This window comes from Eucyclogobius newberryi, unplaced genomic scaffold, assembly GCF_026437365.1.
Source record: "Eucyclogobius newberryi isolate DKJ021-1_F unplaced genomic scaffold, fEucNew1.0.hap1 SCAF_1, whole genome shotgun sequence".
Lineage (NCBI taxonomy): Eukaryota > Metazoa > Chordata > Actinopteri > Gobiiformes > Gobiidae > Eucyclogobius > Eucyclogobius newberryi.
In genome coordinates, this window is record NW_027315723.1 from 708609 (window position 1) to 718518 (window position 9910).

Genomic DNA, 9910 nt, shown 5'->3' on the forward strand with positions numbered 1-9910 from the left:
CTCAAAGGTGAGAGCGTACCCCCCGAACAGCCCCGCCTCACAGGTGAGAGCGTACCCCCCGAACAGCCCCGCCTCAAAGGTGAGAGCGTACCCCCCGAACAGCCCCGCCTCAAAGGTGAGAGCGTACCCCCCGAACAGCCCCGCCTCACAGGTGAGAGCGTACCCCCCGAACAGCCCCGCCTCAAAGGTGAGAGCGTACCCCCCGAACAGCCCCGCCTCAAAGGTGAGAGCGTACCCCCCGAACAGCCCCGCCTCACAGGTGAGAGCGTACCCCCCGAACAGCCCCGCCTCAAAGGTGAGAGCGTACCCCCCGAACAGCCCCGCCTCACAGGTGAGAGCGTACCCCCCGAACAGCCCCGCCTCAAAGGTGAGAGCGTACCCCCCGAACAGCCCCGCCTCACAGGTGAGAGCGTACCCCCCGAACAGCCCCGCCTCAAAGGTGAGAGCGTACCCCCCGAACAGCCCCGCCTCACAGGTGAGAGCGTACCCCCCGAACAGCCCCGCCTCAAAGGTGAGAGCGTACCCCCCGAACAGCCCCGCCTCACAGGTGAGAGCGTACCCCCCGAACAGCCCCGCCTCAAAGGTGAGAGCGTACCCCCCGAACAGCCCCGCCTCACAGGTGAGAGCGTACCCCCCGAACAGCCCCGCCTCAAAGGTGAGAGTGTACCCCCCGAACAGCCCCGCCTCAAAGGTGAGAGCGTACCCCCCGAACAGCCCCGCCTCAAAGGTGAGAGCGTACCCCCCGAACAGCCCCGCCTCACAGGTGAGAGCGTACCCCCCGAACAGCCCCGCCTCAAAGGTGAGAGCGTACCCCCAGAACAGCCCCGCCTCACAGGTGAGAGCGTACCCCCCGAACAGCCCCGCCTCACAGGTGAGAGCGTACCCCCCGAACAGCCCCGCCTCACAGGTGAGAGCGTACCCCCCGAACAGCCCCGCCTCAAAGGTGAGAGCGTACCCCCCGAACAGCCCCGCCTCAAAGGTGAGAGCGTACGCCCCGAACAGCCCCGCCTCAAAGGTGAGAGCGTACGCCCCGAACAGCCCCGCCTCACAGGTGAGAGTGTACCCCCCGAAAAGCCCCGCCTCAAAGGTGAGAGCGTACCCCCCGAACAGCCCCGCCTCACAGGTGAGAGCGTACCCCCCGAACAGCCCCGCCTCACAGGTGAGAGCGTACCCCCCGAACAGCCCCGCCTCACAGGTGAGAGCGTACCCCCCGAACAGCCCCGCCTCAAAGGTGAGAGCGTACCCCCCGAACAGCCCCGCCTCACAGGTGAGAGCGTACCCCCCGAACAGCCCCGCCTCACAGGTGAGAGCGTACCCCCCGAACAGCCCCGCCTCAAAGGTGAGAGCGTACCCCCCGAACAGCCCCGCCTCACAGGTGAGAGCGTACCCCCCGAACAGCCCCGCCTCACAGGTGAGAGCGTACCCCCCGCAGCAGGGGGGTAGCAGGAGGGCAGCAGGTGGCGCTCTCCTCTCTCCAGCCCATGATTTTATTATAATGTGATGATGTAATGTAGTGTATAATGTTTTACACTTCCCTCAGACTTCCTGTATAAACCCTCTGGACTTCCTCCTGGACTGTGCTGTTCCGGTCAGCCCTCGACCTCAGATAGACTGCCCCCTGGAGGAGCTGGGTATCAACGCACCGTCAAATCAGGTCACAGATCCACAGGTGAGGCCAAACACAGCAACCAATCAGAATCAACTTAATGAGCTTTGACCTCGTTACAGACCTCGTTCCTCCTCATTATGCTCATTATGGTGGCCGGGGCGTGTGACGTGTCATGTGTCGTAGTTGGGGCGTGTGACGTGTCATGTGTCGTAGTTGAGGCGTGTGACGTGTCATGTGTCGTAGTTGGGGCGTGTGACGTGTCACGTGTCGTAGCCGGGGCGTGTGTCGTGTCATGTGTCGTAGTTGGGGCGTGTGACGTGTCATGTGTCGTAGTTGGGGCGTGTGACGTGTCACGTGTCGTAGCCGGGGCGTGTGACGTGTCATGTGTCGTAGATGAGGCGTGTGACGTGTCATGTGTCGTAGTTGAGGCGTGTGACTTGTCATGTGTCGTAGCCGGGGCGTGTGACGTGTCATGTGTCGTAGTTGAGGCGTGTGACTTGTCATGTGTCGTAGCCGGGGCGTGTGACGTGTCATGTGTCGTAGATGAGGCGTGTGACGTGTCATGTGTCGTAGCCGGGGCGTGTGACGTGTCATGTGTCGTAGATGGGGCGTGTGACGTGTCATGTGTCGTAGTTGAGGCGTGTGACTTGTCATGTGTCGTAGCCGGGGCGTGTGACGTGTCATGTGTCGTAGCCGGGGCGTGTGACGTGTCATGTGTCGTAGTTGAGGCGTGTGACGTGTCATGTGTCGTAGCCGGGGCGTGTGACGTGTCATGTGTCGTAGCCGGGGCGTGTGACGTGTCATGCGTCGTAGCCGGGGCGTGTGACGTGTCATGTGTCGTAGTTGAGGCGTGTGACGTGTCATGTGTCGTAGTTGAGGCGTGTGACGTGTCATGTGTCGTAGTTGAGGCGTGTGACGTGTCATGTGTCGTAGTTGAGGCGTGTGACGTGTCATGTGTCGTAGCCGGGGCGTGTGACGTGTCATGTGTCGTAGCCGGGGCGTGTGACGTGTCATGTGTCGTAGTTGAGGCGTGTGACGTGTCACGTGTCGTAGCCGGGGCGTGTGACGTGTCATGTGTCGTAGATGAGGCGTGTGACTTGTCATGTGTCGTGTCATGTGTCGTAGTTGAGGCGTGTGACGTGTCATGTGTCGTAGTTGAGGCGTGTGACGTGTCATGTGTCGTGTCATGTGTCGTAGTTGGGGCGTGTGTCGTGTCACGTGTCGTAGTTGGGGCGTGTGTCGTGTCATGTGTCGTAGTTGAGGCGTGTGACATGTCATGTGTCGTAGTTGGGGCGTGTGTCGTGTCATGTGTCGTAGTTGAGGCGTGTGACGTGTCACGTGTCGTAGTTGGGGCGTGTGTCGTGTCATGTGTCGTAGATGGGGCGTGTGACGTGTCATGTGTCGTGTCATGTGTCGTAGTTGGGGCGTGTGACGTGTCATGTGTCGTAGTTGGGGCGTGTGACGTGTCATGTGTCGTGTCACGTGTCGTAGTTGAGGCGTGTGACGTGTCATGTGTCGTAGTTGGGGCGTGTGTCGTGTCACGTATCGTAGTTGGGGCGTGTGACGTGTCACGTGTCGTAGTTGAGGCGTGTGACGTGTCACGTGTCGTAGTTGAGGCGTGTGACGTGTCATGTGTCGTGTCACGTGTCGTAGTTGAGGCGTGTGACGTGTCATGTGTCGTAGTTGGGGCGTGTGACGTGTCATGTGTCGTAGTTGGGGCGTGTGACGTGTCATGTGTCGTGTCACGTGTCGTAGTTGAGGCGTGTGACGTGTCATGTGTCGTGTCACGTGTCGTAGTTGAGGCGTGTGACGTGTCATGTGTCGTAGTTGAGGCGTGTGACGTGTCATGTGTCGTAGTTGGGGCGTGTGTCGTGTCACGTGTCGTAGTTGAGGCGTGTGACGTGTCATGTGTCGTAGTTGGGGCGTGTGACGTGTCACGTGTCGTAGTTGAGGCGTGTGACGTGTCATGTGTCGTGTCACGTGTCGTAGTTGAGGCGTGTGACGTGTCATGTGTCGTAGTTGGGGCGTGTGACGTGTCATGTGTCGTAGTTGGGGCGTGTGTCGTGTCATGTGTCGTAGTTGGGGCGTGTGACGTGTCATGTGTCGTAGTTGGGGCGTGTGACGTGTCACGTGTCGTAGTTGAGGCGTGTGACGTGTCATGTGTCGTAGTTGGGGCGTGTGTCGTGTCACGTGTCGTAGTTGAGGCGTGTGACGTGTCATGTGTCGTAGTTGGGGCGTGTGACGTGTCATGTGTCGTAGTTGGGGCGTGTGACGTGTCACCTGTCGTAGTTGGGGCGTGTGTCGTGTCACGTGTCGTAGTTGAGGCGTGTGACGTGTCATGTGTCGTAGTTGAGGCGTGTGACGTGTCACGTGTCGTAGTTGGGGCGTGTGTCGTGTCATGTGTCGTAGTTGAGGCGTGTGACGTGTCATGTGTCGTAGTTGGGGCGTGTGACGTGTCACGTGTCGTAGTTGAGGCGTGTGACGTGTCATGTGTCGTAGTTGGGGCGTGTGTCGTGTCATGTGTCGTAGTTGGGGCGTGTGACGTGTCACCTGTCGTAGTTGGGGCGTGTGACGTGTCATGTGTCGTAGTTGGGGCGTGTGACGTGTCATGTGTCGTAGTTGGGGCGTGTGACGTGTCACGTATCGTAGTTGAGGCGTGTGACGTGTCACGTGTCGTAGTTGAGGCGTGTGACGTGTCACGTGTCGTAGTTGAGGCGTGTGACGTGTCATGTGTCGTAGTTGGGGCGTGTGACGTGTCACCTGTCGTAGTTGGGGCGTGTGTCGTGTCACGTGTCGTAGTTGAGGCGTGTGACGTGTCACGTGTCGTAGTTGAGGCGTGTGACGTGTCATGTGTCGTAGTTGAGGCGTGTGACGTGTCATGTGTCGTAGTTGGGGCGTGTGACGTGTCACGTATCGTAGTTGAGGCGTGTGACGTGTCACGTGTCGTAGTTGAGGCGTGTGACGTGTCATGTGTCGTAGTTGGGGCGTGTGTCGTGTCACGTGTCGTAGTTGAGGCGTGTGACGTGTCATGTGTCGTAGTTGGGGCGTGTGACGTGTCATGTGTCGTAGTTGGGGCGTGTGACGTGTCACCTGTTGTAGTTGGGGCGTGTGTCGTGTCACGTGTCGTAGTTGAGGCGTGTGACGTGTCATGTGTCGTAGTTGAGGCGTGTGACGTGTCATGTGTCGTAGTTGGGGCGTGTGACGTGTCACGTGTCGTAGTTGAGGCGTGTGACGTGTCACGTGTCGTAGTTGAGGCGTGTGACGTGTCATGTGTCGTAGTTGAGGCGTGTGACGTGTCATGTGTCGTAGTTGGGGCGTGTGACGTGTCATGTGTCGTAGTTGGGGCGTGTGACGTGTCATGTGTCGTAGTTGAGGCGTGTGACGTGTCACGTGTCGTAGTTGAGGCGTGTGACGTGTCATGTGTCGTAGTTGAGGCGTGTGACGTGTCATGTGTCGTAGTTGAGGCGTGTGACGTGTCATGTGTCGTAGTTGGGGCGTGTGTCGTGTCATGTGTCGTAGTTGAGGCGTGTGTCGTGTCACGTGTCGTAGTTGAGGCGTGTGACGTGTCACGTGTCGTAGTTGGGGCGTGTGACGTGTCATGTGTCGTAGTTGAGGCGTGTGACGTGTCATGTGTCGTAGTTGAGGCGTGTGACGTGTCATGTGTCGTAGTTGGGGCGTGTGTCGTGTCATGTGTCGTAGTTGAGGCGTGTGTCGTGTCACGTGTCGTAGTTGAGGCGTGTGACGTGTCACGTGTCGTAGTTGAGGCGTGTGACGTGTCATGTGTCGTAGTTGAGGCGTGTGACGTGTCATGTGTCGTAGTTGGGGCGTGTGACGTGTCATGTGTCGTAGTTGGGGCGTGTGACGTGTCATGTGTCGTAGTTGAGGCGTGTGACGTGTCACGTGTCGTAGTTGAGGCGTGTGACGTGTCATGTGTCGTAGTTGAGGCGTGTGACGTGTCATGTGTCGTAGTTGGGGCGTGTGACGTGTCACGTGTCGTAGTTGAGGCGTGTGACGTGTCATGTGTCGTAGTTGGGGCGTGTGACGTGTCATGTGTCGTAGTTGAGGCGTGTGACGTGTCATGTGTCGTAGTTGGGGCGTGTGTCGTGTCACGTGTCGTAGTTGAGGCGTGTGACGTGTCACGTGTCGTAGTTGAGGCGTGTGACGTGTCATGTGTCGTAGTTGAGGCGTGTGACGTGTCATGTGTCGTAGTTGAGGCGTGTGACGTGTCACCTGTCGTAGTTGGGGCGTGTGTCGTGTCATGTGTCGTAGTTGGGGCGTGTGTCGTGTCATGTGTCGTAGTTGAGGCGTGTGTCGTGTCATGTGTCGTAGTTGAGGCGTGTCCGTATCATAATAATGCTCAACAGGTTCTTTTGTTCCTTCAGGCTCCGTTCGCGCTGCACCTCGTCAGCAGGAAGCTCACTCTGGAGCAGAAGGTCGTGGTGAACGCTCGGATCATCGTCTGTGGAGCGTCCGACACCGGAATGAGTCTGATGGAGACTCTATGCTGCTGGTACCAACACTGGACCTGACAGGACCAGGACCAGGACCAGGACCTGACAGGACCAGGACCAGGACCTGACAGGACCAGGACCAGGACCGGGACCTGACCAGGACATTGGGAAAAGTGTCTTTATTAATTGTATTAACGTTTATTTAAGCGGGTCAGAACCCGAGATTGAGATGTGACAGTTTGAAAAAGTCTCAGTGAGAAACATTTCACAACCTTTTATTTATTCCAGTGGTTTCTTTTGTGATATTAACATCATTTCCACTGCTGCTCCAGTTCAGTCGCGTGTTCTCACTTTCAGATTCATAAAAACATATAAACATAAATTATGTGTGTCCTTCTGGTTTAGTCCTGGTTTAGACCTGGTTTTGTCCTGGTTTAGTCCTGGTTTAGACCTGGTTTTGTCCTGGTTTAGTCCTGGTTTAGACCTGGTTTTGTCCTGGTTTAGTCCTGGTTTAGACCTGGTTTAGACCTGGTTTAGTCCTGGTTTAGTCCCGGTTTAGACCTGGTTTAGTCCTGGTTTAGACCTGGTTTAGTCCTGGTTTAGTCCTGGTTTAGTCCTGGTTTAGACCTGGTTTAGTCCTGGTTTAGACCTGGTTTAGACCTGGTTTAGTCCTGGTTTAGACCTGGTTTAGACTTGGTTTAGTCCTGGTTTATTCCTGGTTTAGACCTGGTTTAGTCCTGGTTTAGACCTGGTTTAGTCCTGGTTTAGTCCTGGTTTAGACCTGGTTTAGACCTGGTTTAGACCTGGTTTGGACCTGGTTTAGACCTGGTTTTAGTCCTGTTTTAGTCCTGGTCTAGACCTGGTTTAGTCCTGGTTTAGACCTGGTTTAGTCCTGGTTTAGACCTGGTTTAGACCTGGTTTAGACCTGGTTTAGACCTGGTTTAGACCTGGTTTAGACTTGGTTTAGTCCTGGTTTATTCCTGGTTTAGACCTGGTTTAGACCTGGTTTAGTCCTGGTTTAGACCTGGTTTAGACCTGGTTTAGTCCTGGTTTAGTCCTGGTTTAGTCCTGGTTTAGTCCTGGTTTAGACCTGGTTTAGTCCTGGTTTATTCCTGGTTTAGACCTGTTTTAGACCTGGTTTAGTCCTGGTTTAGTCCTGGTTTAGTCCTGTTCATATGTGTGATTGTCTCTCCACAGTCCTCACCTGCGCTTCAATAACCTGTCTCTCGTGTCCACTCACGGTTTCCCTGGAGACGAAGAGGACGAGACGCACTTCCTGTCCTCCAGGTCAGGAACGTTCACAAAACACAGCGCGTGAACTTTAGCAAGAAACTGGTTTATACTTTTATGTTTCTGTTTATGTGTGTTTATCCATCTTCTTCCGCTTTATCCGGGGCCGGGTCGCGGGGGCAGCAGTCTGAGCAGGGACTCCCAGACTTCCCACTCCCCAGACACTTCCTCCAGCTCCTCCGGATCCCGAAGCGTTCCCAGGCCAGAGAGACATAGTCCTTCCAGCGTGTCCTGGGTCTTCCCTGGGGCCTCTTCCCGGTGGGTTCACCACAACAGTTGATGCAGCGACTGCATTGATCCAACTGTCAATCTCACGCTCCATCAAGACCCCGAGAACTCCTCCTCTTGGAGCAAGGACTCCCCACCCACCTGGAGAGGACAAGGACTTCCCACCCACCTGGAGAGGACAAGGACCCCCCACCCACCTGGAGAGGACAAGGACCCCCCACCCACCTGGGGAGGACAAGGACCCCCCACCCACCTGGAGAGGACAAGGACTCCCCACCCACCTGGGGAGGACAAGGACGCCCCACCCACCTGGAGAGGACAAGGACTTCCCACCCACCTGGAGAGGACAAGGACCCCCCACCCACCTGGAGAGGACAAGGACCCCCCACCCACCTGGAGAGGGCAAGGACCCCCACCCACCTGGGGAGGACAAGGACCCCCCACCCACCTGGAGAGGACAAGGACTCCCCACCCACCTGGGGAGGACAAGGACTCCCCACCCACCTGGAGAGGACAAGGACCCCCCACCCACCTGGAGAGGACAAGGACTCCCCACCCACCTGGAGAGGACAAGGACCCCCCACCCACCTGGAGAGGACAAGGACCCCCTACCCACCTGGGGAGGACAAGGACCCCCCACCCACCTGGAGAGGACAAGGACTCCCCACCCACCTGGAGAGGACAAGGACTCTCCTCCCACCTGGAGAGGACAAGGACCCCCCACCCACCTGGAAAGGACAAGGACTCCCCACCCACCTGGAGAGGACAAGGACTCCCCACCCACCTGGAGAAGACAAGGACCCCCCACCCACCTGGAAAGGACAAGGACTTCCCAACCCCCCGGGGGTAGGACAAGGACCCCCCACCCACCTGGAGAGAACAAGGACTCCCCACCCACCTGGGGAGGACAAGTACCCTCCACCCACCTGGAGAGGACAAGGACTCCCCACCCACCTGGAGAGGGCAAGGACTCCCCTCCCACCTGGAGAGGACAAGGACTCCGCTCCCACCTGGAGAGGACAAGGACTCCCCACCCACCTGGAGAGGGCAAGGACTCCCCACCCACCTGGAGAGGGCAAGGACTCCCCTCCCACCTGGAGAGGACAAGGACTCCCCACCCACCTGGAGAGGGCAAGGACTCCCCACCCACCTGGAGAGGACTTGGACTCCCCACCCACCTGGAGAGGGCAAGACACCTTTTTCTGGTTGAGAACCACGGCCTCGGATTTGGAGGTGATTCTCATCCCAGACGCTTCTCTCTCGTCCCAGTGCAGCTGCAGGTCCGGGTTTGATGGAGCCATCAGGACAACATCGGCTGCAAACAGCAGAGATGAGATCCTGTGGTCCCCAAACCGGACACTCTCCATCCCCTGACCACCACACCGGTCTGCCAGTCCAGAGGCACTATCCCCAACCGCCACGTGATGTTGCAGAGACGTGTCAGCCAAGACAGTCCTACAACATCCAGAGAGTTTAGGTCCTCAGGATCGCATCCCCGGAGCCACTGAGGAGTTTGCCAACAACCTCAGTGACTTCAGCTTGGGTGATGGACGAGTCCCTCTGAGTCCTCAGTCTCTGCTTCCTCTTCAGAAGGTGGGATTAAGGAGGTCCTCAAAGTGTTCCTTCCACCTTCTGACGACATCCCCAGTCGAGGTCAGCAGGTCTCCTCCCGCACAATAAACGGTGTTGGTGAAGCACTGCTTCCCATTCCTGAGGCGCCGGACGGTGTGCCAGAATTTCTTTTCGGCCGACCGATAGTCCTCCTCCATGGCCATGTGCACTGATGGACCTTGTGCTTGAACATGGTGTTCGTTCTGGACAATCTGTGGCACAGAAGTCCAATAACTGAACACTGCTCGGGTTCAGATCGGGGCTCCTCCCCTCTCCAGGAGTCACTGTCATTGCCCACGTGGGCGTTGAAGTCCCCAGTAGAACAACGGAGTCCCAGGTCGGTGCACTGTCCAGTTCCCCCCCAAGGACTCCAAGAAGGCCGGGTACTCTGCACTGCTGTTCGGGCCGCAGGCCGCCACAACAGTGAGAGACCTGTCCCCCACCTGAAGGCGAAGGGACGTGACCCTCTCGTCCACCGGGGTGAACTCCAACACGTGGCGGCTGAGCTGAAGGGCTATAAGCCCACACCAGCCCCGCCCACACCAGCCCACACCAGCCCCGCCTCTCTCCGCGGGCAACACCAGAGAAGTGGAGCGTCCGGTTCCTCTGGAGGAGATGGTTCTAGAGCCCAAACGGTGGTGGAGGTGAAGCCGACTATATCTAGTCGATACCTCCCGCACAAGCTCAGGCTCCTCCCCCCAGCGAGGTGACATTCCATGTC

At 57.6% G+C, this 9910-nt stretch overlaps 1 protein-coding gene across 1 annotated transcript in view; it reads left to right on the top strand.

Annotated features, from left to right (window-relative positions):
• cfap61 (cilia and flagella associated protein 61) overlaps positions 1-9910 on the top strand; it is a 79827-nt gene that overhangs the window by 53330 nt on the left and 16587 nt on the right. Inside the window, exons 14-16 of the mRNA XM_072449475.1 lie at positions 1541-1669; positions 5992-6119; positions 7258-7347. Of these exons, the coding sequence (XP_072305576.1) occupies positions 1541-1669; positions 5992-6119; positions 7258-7347 (347 nt within the window). The remainder of the gene's footprint in view (positions 1-1540; positions 1670-5991; positions 6120-7257; positions 7348-9910) is intronic.